A 14,797-nucleotide genomic window follows, 5' to 3' on the forward strand; every position below is an offset into this window, starting at 1 on the left:
TGAAGAGGCAAAGAGGAGTTGTTTGGGCTACACTCTCACCACTCCCTCCTCCTTCCTCCCCTTCATAAATAATAAATACTGTCTGCCTCCTGCTCTCTCAGCTGTCAGCCAGTGTCTCTGATTGCAAATCAGTCCTGTAGGCAGGTTGTCTGAAAGAAACACTCAGATATAGTTGAATCTCTGAGCCCAAATGTGTAGGAGAGGTGGTCTAGGGGTACCTCAGCTATCTACAGACCTGTCGGCAGGATATTTTTTGTTTCAAATCCCATGATGGAAATTAAATATAGGTCTTTATTTTATTTTTTTCTCATTATTGTATAATTTTTAAGCCTATAATCACACTTGTAATTATTTGCAATTAAATGGTGGCCAGCCACTCAACAGGGATTTGTACCATTCCATTGATACGCTACATTTAAAGCAAATGTGCCTAATGGTACATTCGCTTTAAGCTTTTTATATACAAAACAATAAAATTTACTGTTAGGGTACAAATACACATAACGTATCCGCAGCAGAATTCTTGCAACGAAATCCGTTGCCGATACTTGCCCATTCACTTCAATGGGCTGACATACTTAATGACTGATTGTCATCCAGCTGCAAGAATGTCGAACTCAGCGCTATTAACCCCCGCGGTCCAGGAACATACTGTACCGGCCTGCCTCGCCACAGCACACTGATTGTCCGACCTCAGGGAGACGCCAGGAGCCCCCGAAGCAAGCTACAGCGGGGACCCGGTACAGAATGTTTCCGGGCCACGGGGGTTAATTTTGCAGAGTTTAACATACTTGCAGCCGGATGATAATCCCGCTGCGAGTATGTCAGCCCATTGAATTGAATGGGCAAGTATCTGCAGCAGATTTCACTGCGAATTCACAACGAGAAATCTGCTGCGGATACGTAATGTGTTTTTTTACCCTTAATCAATTAGTTATCTGCCCTCATATAGTAATAATGTCCCCCCCTGCAGCTAAATAGTAATAATGCTCCCCTGTGCCATTGTTCTTACAGTACACTGTGATAGTGGGGAAAGATTTTTCCTTATAGGTCATAGAGTTCTTTGTGTTTCCCCTTGATATATGTATACATAGTTATTAGGTCACCCTTCAGACATCTTTTTTTTTGTAAATTAGTTTTGATTATCTTTTTGGTAAATGTAGTTCTCCTATTCCATTTGTTACTTCAGATGCAGTCTTTGAACCTGTTCCAGCTCCTCTATATTTTTCCCCATATACCAGACCGTAAGGGGAATCGGTCAGTATTTTTTAGCCCTATATGGAGGACAGGAAGAAAGTGTAACAATAACTTGTATTTGAGTGTTGTAGGTTGTAGTATATTCGAATAACCTGTGACCAGACACTAAACGCGGACACATCACTCTGTAAATACCTGTGAATGCTTGGACACCCAATGGCGAAGAACATTCAATACCCGGTTTGTTGCCGCCCTGCGTATTATAAACTCTTTGTCGCACATCCTTTCCATATTGTTAAATCCTTTCGAAAAAAAGAAAGAAAGAAAATGTTACAGATAGCATGTAATGTACTGCAAGTAAAACACAGCATTCATTTCAGGACGGCTGGGACTAACACAAGCCTATTCATAGATTGATTGTTAAGAAAAATACTGCGGCAGTGTTCACACACTTCCATCTAGGGTCACAGAACAAATAATACAGTTTCATGCTGTAGTCTGGAAGGCAAAGTCACCATAGAATGTTCAATTTAATTAGAAGAATTGCCGGCTACATCCACATAAAGACTGGGATCTAGGAGCAATTGAACTATGCTGTACCAGGATTTAGAATTAATTTCCCCAGTTGCTGTAGGCAAAAGGTGAAAAAAAAATTATGGCTTTTTTTTTTTTATTAAAGCATAGAACAATAGGAGTAATGGGCAAAACAAAGACATATTCAGATACAAGATAGATGTTCAATTCTGGGTACACCTGGTGACATTCTTGTGCACTAGTTGTGACACCTATAGCCAGCAAGATGTATACAGCATGCCGTCACAAATGATTCAACAGATGCCCAAACTGCTTCCATAGGAAAACATGGACTAAATTCTGGCATCAGTTTTTTCCAGTGTTTCTGTATCAGACCGGAGTAAAACAAGATTGGATGACCAGACCTACCTGAAAAGGGCCTGAATATATTCCTTATAACCATATCGGACATGATAAACAATGGGGGCATTTACCATTTGCCACTAGTCACATCTTTATACCATACGTGCAAAACATATCAAATTGTTGTGTGATGTACAGTATGTGTATTTTTTTTTTTGGTGTCTGGTTTGTATACAACCTTTTGAGTGGAGTTCCACAAAAACTTTGCTACCCAACATTAAAATATAATAAATGTGTCTAAAAACTCAGTTCACTTAAAACATGCCCCTTTTATACTGAAGCCATGGCCAATTTTCGGGTAAGTTGAAAAACTGCCTATAACACAGAAAAGTCACAAAATAAGGCTTGCTAAAAAAAAAAAAAAAAAACAAAGAAAAAACTTTTTCCCTTTTTTTTCTTTCCAAAAATCTTTTTATTGAAGACAGACATAAAAGACTCACTTCTATGCAGCAGTACAATAAGGGCCTGACAGGAGGCCGAAGATGAAGATAAAAAGTACAAATTACAGATCCAATAACGTTTTGGTAACTACAAAAAAGATCGTAATTTCATCCTCCCCCAGGACCCTATATTATGTAAGCGTCACAATAAAAGGAAACAAGATCAAAACTTTTCCCCGTAACCCCAACTCAGGCCCCCCCTCCCTGCCCCCTCCCTCTCTCGTCCACGTGAAACATCCCTCAACTAGTCTGAAACTTTTTCCTTTTACATACCAGAAAACTGGCATGCAAGCCTTGATCATCTCCCCTAAGTCAATGCATTTACTACTTGTCCTGGCCAGGTGATAACTAGAATAGTCTTATAATAACTGAGCAGAGACATCAAAGAAAGGAAAACGGGAAATACATAGATATGGGGATACAGGCAGCAATCCCATACTAGCTTTGAACATCTGTGCAGACATCTTTGAACATCTGCGAAACAAGCAGGGTACACAGGGTACAAGCATCATTCTGAAGCTCTTTTCATCATATTAAGGTGTATTATATGTACATTCTATTCACATTAACATTATGGCTTCTGTTATTAACAGAACCCTGCAACCACTTTAAAGTAAATCTTTATAAATCCTGATGGAACCCATTTACTTATAATGAGTCCCTAACAACAGTGCTGTAGACTTAACTATTTCTGCCATAAAAAAAAATAAAAAAAATCCACAGAAACCTGACAGACTGGATACGATTATGTGAGCAGAGCTTAAACATGCACTTTAGTGTCTTATTACAGCTTTGTAATAGAACTTTATTAAAGAAAATGCAGGGGCGGCACTCTGTAGCAGAGCGATGGAGGATAACTGTCAATCACCACTTGCTGGGCTACAGGCTGTGCGCCTGCAGAGCTACTGACACAGGCTGCTTCTCTGAATGCAAACTCTGTTCTGATTCAAACATGCATGAGAATAGATATCAGGGGAGGCTCAATATCGCTAATGCTGCGTGCAGCACCACCAATATGTAACCGTGCTGGGACCTGAGCTACCCTGCATTTCCTAAAACAGCCACTGGGGGAAGCAGAGGAGCTATTTCGCCTATTACTGCTGCAATTCAAAGTTAAAAACTAAAATAATAATAATTTCTATTTTTTGAAATACACCTTTAATTCCCTTTGCAATCTATTTTGATTTTAAAGGGGTAGTGCGGTGTAAAGCATTTATTCACTAAATAACACACATTACAAATTTATACAACTTTGTAATGTGTGTGTCCCCTTCCCTATGTTTCCCCCCATCCACGCTAGACCCGGAAGTGTGGTGCATTATACTTATGGAATCGCTGTCGCCCCCGGCCGCCACTTTGGGACGATCATGGAGGGAAACATGGGGAAGGGGGGCATTCACTTAAATAAAACACATTACAAAGTTGTATAACTTTTTAATGTGTTATTTAGTGAATAAATGCTTTACACCGCACTACCCCTTTAAGCTGGTGACCAACTGAGGGGACAGGGCTTGGTTAAAGGGGTAGAGATTGACACAATTTTTGTCATGCTGCAAAAAGTGCAGAAGTGGGGAGAGGCTCCTGCTTCAGCTTGTTGTAGGGGATATGACCAATCTCTTGGTATCCAAATATAGATTTATTTCTGTTTGAATACCTATATAGGACAAAATCAGACATTTATTTAGCCTTTGTTTGGGTATGCATAAAATGATACCAAGTATATACTACGTTTCCATGTTCTATAGGGAAAAATTATTTATCTCTCTCTACATTCCGATAACATTTTTATTCTCACTCTGATGTAGCCATAAGAGGGATACTTAGTATTCCAAGGAATTACTACCTGTCAGTATTACGCTGACAAGCCAGCTATTAGGCCATGCCTCTGGCTTAGCGTGCAGATACTGATACTGATGGCAGACCTAGGGCATCTATTAGGTCCTCAGTTACCATGGTAACCCATCAGCCCCTCACAAATGCAAAGTGGGGAGCTGATAGGTGTACTATGAGACTCCCAGTCATAATATGGACACACAAGACATATCTACTACTTACTGAGAATAATATTCTATAATACTGTAGGTACTCTCTACAAACAAAAGGAAAAAATAAGACTTCAAGTAGTGAAGCAAGAGATGTTTCTAAAAGGTCTGTAAGATTAAAATAAACAAGAGAGAAACAAAAAGTCAGAGCATAAATAAGGAGGCAGGCTCACAGAAGGAAGCCGCGCTCCTCGAGACAAATAATACACTCCGTTCCTGGTACAGAAGCTGCAATTAAATGCCCTGCTCGGTTGCCACCTTTGCCAGGAGCTGACAGTGATTATATGTCATCACACCTGAGCAGATTATTCACTGCTCCTCTCCACATATGTATATAAACAGTTCCCAGACAATGTATAGCTTGCCTTTCACTGCAATTATCCTAATTATAACGTAGGATGATGCAGACAGAAATTATACCTCTCTTGCCCTAAATGTCGGCTATAGAGAAATCTATATAACACAACAAATCCAAGGGATTCATGGAAAAAGTTTTCATGAAAAATGTATTTCCTGTAAACAGCTGCACCTGTTCCTCACTGTGCTTATATATATATATATATATATATATATATATATATATATATATACACACACACACACTGTAATCGAAAATATGTTCTGAATAATGAAAAAAAAAAACCCACCTCATATTGCCGTAAGACCATGTACCAGAAGATAAATATCACCTTGGCAGACAGTTAGAGCTAAGAGCTATTTACTATGATGGCTTCCATCCTGTATTTAGAAACCAAAAGGAGTTACTGTTTCACGGGCTCCACCTTCTCTTAGGAAGTGTCTATGCTTTAAAGCTGACCATACAAACTAGATAGCTGGCAGCTAAACTCTTATTCAGCTAACAGCTATCTTTCCTGATTCCTTCATGCACATGTACAGGTGAGCATTGATGTGTTCTGAATGGAGAGAGGAGGAGTAAGCTGTTGCCAAACTCATCCGAAACATGCCTGATCCATCTGATGATGTCAGCGGAGAGTCTGAAGTCCCTTAGGGTATATGCACACAGAGTAATTCTGTTGGAAAACTCAGTGCGGAATCCAACGCTCGTCTCCTCGGGCTCCCGCTTCCCTCTCGGCTGGCTCAATAGGTCCACTATATGCTCGGGCGGATTCCGCAGTCCGCCAAAAGAATTGTTGTGTCAATTCTTTGGGACGACTACGTAATCCGCCCAAGCATATAATGGAGCCAGCGGAGAGGGAAGCAGGAACACGTACGTTTTCTGACAGAATTACTCTGTTTGCATTTACCCTAAGATAGCAAGTCCTGATGAAATTGGTGGGTTTCATCAGCATGTAGAGGGTCTTAAAGCAGTTATCCGGTGTTATACAACTTTTAATATATTGCTGCTGTTACATAGAAAACAAAAAGAGCTAATGCTTACCTCTCTGCGCTCCCTGGTGTCCCTGCTGATCGCAATTGCCTCTAATTATGAGACAAACTCATCTCAGGAGCGACAGCCCACTCATCCAATAACTGGCCATGGCTCAGTCTGTTTGTCTTGGAAGTCAGTGGGGAAACCGGAGACTCATAGGTAGACACTGGGGAGCGTGGCGAGGTAAGCATTGTCTCTTTTTCATTTTCTATATATTATTCATGTTAAAAGTTGTATTATGCCAGATAACAACTTTAACGCTTGCGTGCACAAAAGATAGCTGTCAACCTGACATTAGTATGGCCAACAGTTTTCGACCAATTCCACCAAACACAAGTATGCTCTGTTTAACCTGAATGGGGAGAGGGGAGAAAGCCACACTCCTATGGGTTTCTTCCAGATAAATTAACAATCAAAAAGCTGACATCCAACATGCCTGATCCTTTGCTCCCCCAACATGATCTATCAGGAGAAACCCATACACATTAGCTGGTGGCTGTCCCACCAGCACGTATTTACTGTGTATGTCTAGTAAAAGGGTACTCATGATAGAGATTGTACATTGGATCTTGCCCTTTCAAACACATTTTACCTAGTTTTCCAGTTGTCTTAATATGAGTTGACTTGCTTGGTTAATACTTGTTTTTGAGTGCAGGTGTGTTCAGGGATACTAGTTGTGTAATGGAAGGCTATGTTTCCACATTTGCATTCAGAGTGTGTTCTGGATGCGGCTAAAATCATATCCCCATTTGTTACCCATACCTGTGCAAAGTTGCCAATGCAACAATACCTGGCAACATCCCGTTGCTATTGGGGAAGAAATAGAGGCATCATTTTGACTACGGAATCCGAATTCTAAAGGATGCGAACATGGGTGGTTAACCTTTGGTCCTCCAGTTGCTGCTCCAGCTTTGGCTGTCCAGGCATGATTTGAATTGTTTTGCAACAGCTGGAGCTCCAAAGGTTCCCATCCCTGCACTAAAGCCTATGTAAAAGACAAAGACAACCAATTCTACAAAGAAAAGCTTTTATTCTGCACATCACTCTCGACTTCAATGGTCCAGTAAGCAACCCTTCAACAGTTATCTTACTGCCCAAAAAAGGCGGTGTTCTCTTTGGATATTTCCCTTACTCCCCTTTATTATATATTGTAAATCCAACATGTTTTGCAGTATTGCACATACATTCCCATCAAACTCTGACTTCTCTGTAACCAGCGCATATGAAAGCCTATTAACGGAACAATGCATGTATGGCTTTATTGTACCACTGCTATACATTTGTAGCAATCCAGACTTGCTACAGGCAATGAACCATTAAAGGAAATAACACAGTGGATAATGGCACAAGCCTTTATATCTGGATTCTTTGACACAGGCACATCATAAATCCATCACTATACATCTTATCAGTCGGTGTCAGGGTGTTAGCTTTCCTTCACCTCTCTGTTATAGCCAATGTTTCGATCTATTGACCTCATTCACCTGACAGATGTGTTGCCCTGTCTTTCTCTCTGCTTTACATATATTATTATACATATTTAAATTTTCTTACAAATCGTCTGTCACAAAGACAGTGATGGAGTTTGCATTGTGTACAAGCACAAATCTGTGAAGACAGCTGCAGACATCCGCTATGTATGTTTAAGAAGATTATCTTGTGCTGAAATAATGCATGAATGTGACAGTAATAGCCAGGCAAAAGAAAAAAAAATCTAAATAAAACAGCATTTAATGATATTAATCTACATACCCCTGCAAATACTTAGCTTTGTTGTTTTGTACTCACTTTTCATGTTAGTTTTACTAATAATATCCAGTAAATATCCACTTCTAGAATTCTGCTGGCTGTCCTTGGAAAAAAAACTGTGCCTGAGCTCCTGTTCGCTGTCAAACACGTGATCCAACAGCTTAAAGAGTCACTGTCGTTAAATTTTTTATTTTTTTTTGCAGAAATGAATAGTCCAGGTGATTTTAATAAACTTTGTAATTGGGTTTATTGGCCAAATATGCCATTATCTGCATGTAAAAAGCCTTTTCCCAGGTCCCCCCTCCTTTCCTTTCTGTCATCCACTCCTCAGAATCAGGAAATCTCAACAGTTTTTTAATCAGTTGGATCTGTCTGGTCTATGAAGAGGGGAGGGGGGAGGGGGAAGGAGCGAGATTAGCGGGCAGCTGAGAGCGGAGAACAAAGGATTGCTCAGCAGGGGAGCTATTCAGAGCCCTAATTAGTGGGCAGAGAGGTCCCTGGTGCCTGTCAGAGGAGAGAGCCCGCGATGTGAATGTAAATTATCTCTTTGTTGTCCTGTTTTGCTGCTTTTACTTTCTCTCTCCATAGGAAAACAATGAAGACAGGGGGGGAGCTTCAAACTGCTTTTTCATGATAAAAATTCATTTTTTCGTCTAATAAACCCAATTACAAAGGTTCTTAAAATCTCCTGGACTAATGATTTCTGCAATAAAAATTTTAACGACAGTGACACTTTAAAGAAACCTATTTTCATATGCCTAATAAGCAAGAATATATTGGTAAATATGGTTATTTTTCTAGCTTTCATCAAGTGTTCCATCATGTGTCCTTTCTGCTTCTGATGTAAGCTGTCTGCTCTCGTGTCTTCATTATTCCACTTCCTGTCTAGTGTACATCCTGCAGTGGACTTCCTGTTCCTATTGTACACTTAATCTGCAAATCAAATTCTGTCAACTCTATCTCCCTTTTATTACACCTTCTTGACTATAACCTTGCCCCTTACAACCACATAGTGGGAGGAAGATAAAGTTGGCTGAATTCCTAGTTACAGTGTACAGCAAGAAGAGGAAGTCCAGTACACAATATATACTAGACAGAAAGTTGGTCAAAGAAGACAACAGAGAAGAGAGTTGTCATCAGAAGCTAAAGAAAAGCATGAAAGCATAAATTAAGCATAAATTCACTTTAATTACCAATAAATGTCTACTTATTAGACCTAATTAACAAAAACTGGTTTCAATGTCCTTGAACTCCTTGAATTTCTGTGGCCCTGTTCACCTGTAGGCGTTATGGGTCTGTGTCGGGGCCACGATTTATGGTGCAAAAAATGCTGGCCGACTTGTGAACCTGGCCTAATTGTCCCCTGACCTCCCACAATGCACCATTCTCCAGTCATTTGATCCCTGTCCTGTCTCAGTCAGTAATTGGCTAAGGAGGCTGGAGGCGACTGAAGACACCAAAGAGTACACAGGGGGAACGTGGACAGGTAAATATTGCACCAAAACAGCTAAACAATAGTTTTACTGTTTTAGTACAGTTTGTTAAAGAGTCACTGTCGTATTTTTTTTTTTTTTGCAGAAATCAATAGTCCAGGCGATTTTAAGAAACTTTGTAATTGGGTTTATTAGCCAAATCTGCCATTATCTGCATGTAAAAAGCCTTTTCCCAGGTCCCCCCCTCCTTCCTCTTTTTCATCCACTCTGAAAAATCTGAAAATTGTGACTTGTTGCAGGAGACGTCCCCTGTCTGTTCTAGGGAGAGGGGAGGGGGGAGGAGGAAGGAGGGAGTTAGCCGGCAGCAGAAAGCAGATAACAGAGGATTACAGGCACGGAGCTGGGTGACAGCTGTAATCCGAGCTCAGACAGGTCACTGGTGACTGTCACAGGAGATATCCCGTGAGGGATTTGTAGATTAACTCTTTGTTGTCCTGTTTTGGTCTTTTCTTTAGCTCTCTCCATAGGAGAACAATGAAGACAGGGGGGAGAGCTTCAAACTGCTTTTTAATGATAAAAATGCATTTTTCGGATAATAAACCCAATTACAAAGTTTCTTAAAATCGCATGGACTATTGATTTCTGCAAAAAAAAATTCACGACAGTGACACTTTAAGGTTCGGTTACACAATTACCTTTGCTCACCTCTAATAGTGAGTCTGCTGCAGATTTCACATAGCAGAGTTTTCTTTCCAATGACTTCACTGTGTAAGCTGCAAATCCATAACAATGACAAATTTGCTGTGGACCCTTTTAGCTAGCATATAACGGCGTACTAAAATATGGCTCTTGTTCTAACCAAATATTGTGTTTAAAAAATTGAGAATATGAAAACCAATATCACACCACCTTTGAAATGTTGTACGCATTGGAAGCATTGACCAGGTAACACCAGCTGAGCTACAATAGATTAAAGCAATATGCATGCTGCCATTATGTTACATGAGTTGCCTGCTCTTACCTGGTGGGCTCCCATGGCCAGCAGCAGCAGTAGCAATGGCAAAGGCTGAGGCAGGAGAGACGGAGCAGCAGCGAGAAGAGTCCGAAGTCTGCACTGTAAAAGAAACAATTACAGCATTAAAAGGTAACTTCTGAGAACTCTTCAGATTAGCTTGAGACTCTCCTGTGCCTAACACTAGTAGAGGGTTGATATAGAAGCAGAGCCACCTCTATTAGTTAGGGTGGGGTATAATAGACACCAAAACATAGACACCAAAACAATTCACATAAGAACTTGTCAGAACTCCATGAATGCCTAAATATTGGGCACTTTACTGGTAACATAAGCAAACATCACATACAGATAAGAAAAGTTACGCTGGACCACAGCTATAATTGTTCCTTGTTGATAATGCATTCCGCTTTATCTTGAATATCTCTAGATGATCTAGAAGTTTCCATGACAACATACTTTATAAACAGCCTTTGTCTAGAAATATATTTTTTCATCGTGAGCTTTGGTTACCATGGCATTATAAAACGTCTCTCCCATCTGCAGATCTCTTTACATAATATAGATACGGAGTGGAGTTAGTTAAAATCATTAACAGTTTTTCGGATATAGCCACATCCCAACCAAATAATCACAACGACTATAAACAACGCCAACAGTGGGAAAAAGTCTGAGGTCCACTTAGGGTTAAAAAGTGTAAATCAGAAATCATGCTCACATATTTATACAGCAAAATGAAATAAAATTCAGGATATAAAAATAATAGTTCACAGGAAGTCACTGATCCCAATCCTGATGAGAGGAAGCGACAATGAAAGCTCATGGAAATGACAGAAAGGCAACATCTGTCCTGTGTTCTACGCGATCATCAAAATACACGCTAGTGCTGCCGCATCTATAAATATCCCATAGTCCCATAGAAATAATCTATCCAATTAGCAGTTCTTCAGATCACAAAGACAGCTGAACACTGCAGACACAGTCCAATCAAATGCACAAATTACAATGATAAATTTCAATGCTTCACAGGATTAACTACATGACAGCTGTCAAAAATGACAATTTTCTTGTCAAAGGCCCTTATTAAGACTACGCCTGCAAGGATGGGTTTTTGCGTTTTATTCTGCCTTTCCATTTTCTTAAAAAAAAAAAAAAAAAAAAAAAGCCGAAGAAACATCATTACTCTTATAAAGGATTGGTCATCTGTATGCAAAGATAGAGCACCATTGTACTAGGCCTAAAAGGAAAGGGGTAAAAGAAAAATAGGAAAGGAAATGATGTAGATAATGCTTTCCTTTATACTCTTCATGTTCTCACATTTAACTCACAAAGGTGATCTTAGGACCAAAAAGTTAGGACCAGAACTCCAAAAAGTTTATCTTACGTAGAAGAGAGGGGGCTCCATATCAAAATGACACCACCTCCTAGGTATTTTGATGCCCAAAACTGAAGGTGTTTGTTTCTCTCTTTACTCCCATTCCATGACCCCTCCACTTTTTCCCACTCTCCTGACCTATTCATAATGCAGCTCCTATGGGGAGGGAAGTTTTGACACCCACTAGCAAAGATGGTAGGCACAATAAGAGCTGGGTCTCCACTCTCCAATAGCCCTATAGCAGGTACCTAATCTGCAATCTATACTTTTGGTTCTCAGTTCAGCACTGATCTAATACAGATACATATTGAATTTTCCCCATGTTAAATTTACAGGTCTGGGTACGAAATGATCCCTAGATAGACCCCTAATCACCTGACTAGTTTTGTGTGGGTCTCACTTGTGCTACCCATAAAGGCATGAACTCTTTTTTGAATAAAGAGGAAGATTTGGTTCACTGCCGCTTTCTCTGTGCGGTGTCCCAACACGGATGTTTCCAGTCTTTACACCCCTCGCAAAAGTCTGTACTTCAAAGTAAAAGTGGTAATGAATTAGTATCTAAGTTTTACCACTAGATGTCGCTAGTATGTATATTGTGTACCTAAGTATTGCACAGCTGGGTGTAACTGAAGGGTTATTGTTTTAGGATCTGCGCACCAATGAGAGTTTTTCTGCTTTTCTACCTATCTCTACCCTTCTTTTTCTCTTACACTCTCTTCTCACCCACTCACAGCACACCTTACAAATGCTGTAAAAGGAAGTCACATGGGGAGAGTAAGTGTAGCCACACCTTAGTGAATCTTACTCTGGCTGTTGTAGAGGAAGTACACAAGCCAGAAAGGTCCCTGTAGTAGCCAAGGAGGGCCCTGGCTTATGCCAGGTCCCCTGTGGACAGGAGTCTTGGGTTGGTCTCTGTAGTGAACGGATGCACGAGACACCTTAGCACTTGAGAACACTTGAGTCTAAAAGTGCAAGACAGTATGCAACTGAAGAAAGGAACTGATCCGGATAGAGCAAAGTTGCTAGAAGCCTACGTACTCTCTCTTACAGCGTAGGTGTCATCAGAGAAATCTGACCACTCTGCTCATCCCAGTTAATAAAGTCTGGGGCTTGTGTCACCCTCTAGGACGGGTCGCCCGACACTGGTGGGCAATAGGTGGTGCAAAGACCAAAAAGTCAAAACATGGGCACAAGTATTCTCTCTACTCTCAAGTCTTCTACTTATTATTCTCCTTCTAAAGTTCTGGCAGAGCACATTTCTACCCTCGGTTGGGACTATCTCGACATCCTGCTCTCTACTTCTGTGAAACTCTTCTACCTCTCAGCTTGCAACTTAGTCAGCACGACTATACCTCTCTCTAAACTCCCAGCACAGATCGGGTCGCTAAAGATTCAAAGATATCATCAAGTCAAGATCCTACTGTATATCACTGTATTAAGCCTTCCTGTAGAGAAGAAGTTTATTTATTCTAATCAGACTCAGTGGTTATTCACTAAGCACCTACACAGCCATTGCATCCTCCTTGGGTCATCTCCACTTTCTGTGGGTGGCAGTACCAATAGTCCGGGTGGGCCACAACTCCACTCCGGACCACCTTGATAAGTACCCAAGGGACCCCCAAACAGCCCGGCAGGTTACTGACCACAGAGGAAAGGGTATGGCCAGCCTATCTAAAATAAAAGCAGGTGTGCCACACCAGCACTGGCGTCACGACAACCTAACATCTGGCTGAGCTATTTTTTTGACCAACCACCATAGAAGTGGCATTACACATTAACAGCTAGCAAGTGACCGGTCAAGCATACACCACATCTGATCCTGAGTATTTTTTTAGAAGTTTCTATCCACAAGTGGAGGGGTGGATTGAGCAGGGCAGAATAACTGGAACAATGAGCTAGCTATCCATTTCTCGATTGCTATGGACTCTAAAAGGCCAGTGAAGCTGACTTGTGGTATCTCGAACCAAGATATTAGCAGCAGATCATTTAAAGTGTATCTGTCACAAGGTTTATACCGCCTAAATAAAGACAGCATAAACTAGTGACAGAAATGTTAAACAGATCAAGGTATTACTTACATCATTTTGTTTAGCCATTCTCCTAATACAGCATGGATAGATAACTGCCAATCAGCAGCTAGTGGGTGGAGTTTTCTGCTTCACATGAATAATGAGGACTACTGGGCATATATATATATATATGTGTGTGTATGTATATATATATATATATATATATATATATATATATATATATATTCAAAAAGATATCTCTGGATTAGCCATACAGAACAATGTAATTGATACATCATTCTGTACAGCTTCTCGGTCACTAGTTTATGCTAGCCCTAAATAGGACCTCAGAAACCTACTGACACAGTCTCTTTAAGTTTTTTTAAAATCTTGTAAGATACAAAGTGTGGCCTCCATGGATCAGATTTTTTTTTTCAACATGTTCTGCAGATACTCAAACAGATTTAATGATTTGGAGGCCATGTTACCATCTGAAACATTTTGTCATGTTATCACATGACAACATTATCTTGCCAAAAGAGACCAATGCCATTAGGCAATAAAACTGTCATGAAGGGACATGGTTTTTTAGAACCAAAATCTAGCTAGGTGGTACGCTGTATTTTACTCCTCTTTCCCCCTTAGCAGGCTGTCCTTTATTTTTTTGTTATCCTGGAAAACTCCTTTAAACGTCACAGACAAACTGCTATTACCTCCTGCTGGCCGATATCGGAGATGGCGTGGGGTTGATGGTGATCGACAGGGAGAATTCTCTGCAGTGTCTGTAGAAGCATTACTTTCAGGAATAGTCCTATCTAGTGACGCCGATTCCAAAACAGCAGCTGTAATATTATTCATAAACACAATGTTAGTTGCACTTCTTTAATTAAACAAGGGTCTCACTACAGAATTTACAATCAAACATTAAAAACCTAGAATCAAAAACTAACACAGAAGGATTTACTCATCTTCATTGCACAGGGGGGTCGGGTAATGTCAGCATTAGAGATGAGAGCATGCTCAAGTTCGATCGTTTGGCATTTGATTACTGGTGGCTAAAGAAGTTGGATGCAGACCTAGGGAGTCTGGGAAAACATGGATACAGCCTATGTCTTCCTAGGGCTTCATCAAACTTCTTTAGCCACCCGTATTTGAATGCTGAACAATTTTTTTTAACATTCAACCTTTGTGTTTTCTAACACATAAAAGAAAAA

At 40.4% G+C, this 14,797-nt stretch overlaps 1 protein-coding gene across 4 annotated transcripts in view; it reads right to left on the bottom strand.

The window, feature by feature from the left end:
• The window catches only part of RASGRF2 (Ras protein specific guanine nucleotide releasing factor 2), a 164,076-nt gene that overhangs the window by 13,029 nt on the left and 136,250 nt on the right, over nucleotides 1–14,797 (bottom strand). For all 4 annotated transcript variants that reach the window (XM_069962840.1, XM_069962841.1, XM_069962839.1 and 1 more), the window contains exons 16-18: nucleotides 14,297–14,425; nucleotides 10,209–10,301; nucleotides 1,393–1,499 (exon numbers count right to left, since the gene is read on the bottom strand). In XM_069962840.1, the coding sequence (XP_069818941.1) occupies nucleotides 1,393–1,499; nucleotides 10,209–10,301; nucleotides 14,297–14,425 (329 nt within the window). The remainder of the gene's footprint in view (nucleotides 1–1,392; nucleotides 1,500–10,208; nucleotides 10,302–14,296; nucleotides 14,426–14,797) is intronic.

The sequence above is a fragment of the Dendropsophus ebraccatus genome, chromosome 3 (assembly GCF_027789765.1).
Source record: "Dendropsophus ebraccatus isolate aDenEbr1 chromosome 3, aDenEbr1.pat, whole genome shotgun sequence".
NCBI lineage: Eukaryota > Metazoa > Chordata > Amphibia > Anura > Hylidae > Dendropsophus > Dendropsophus ebraccatus.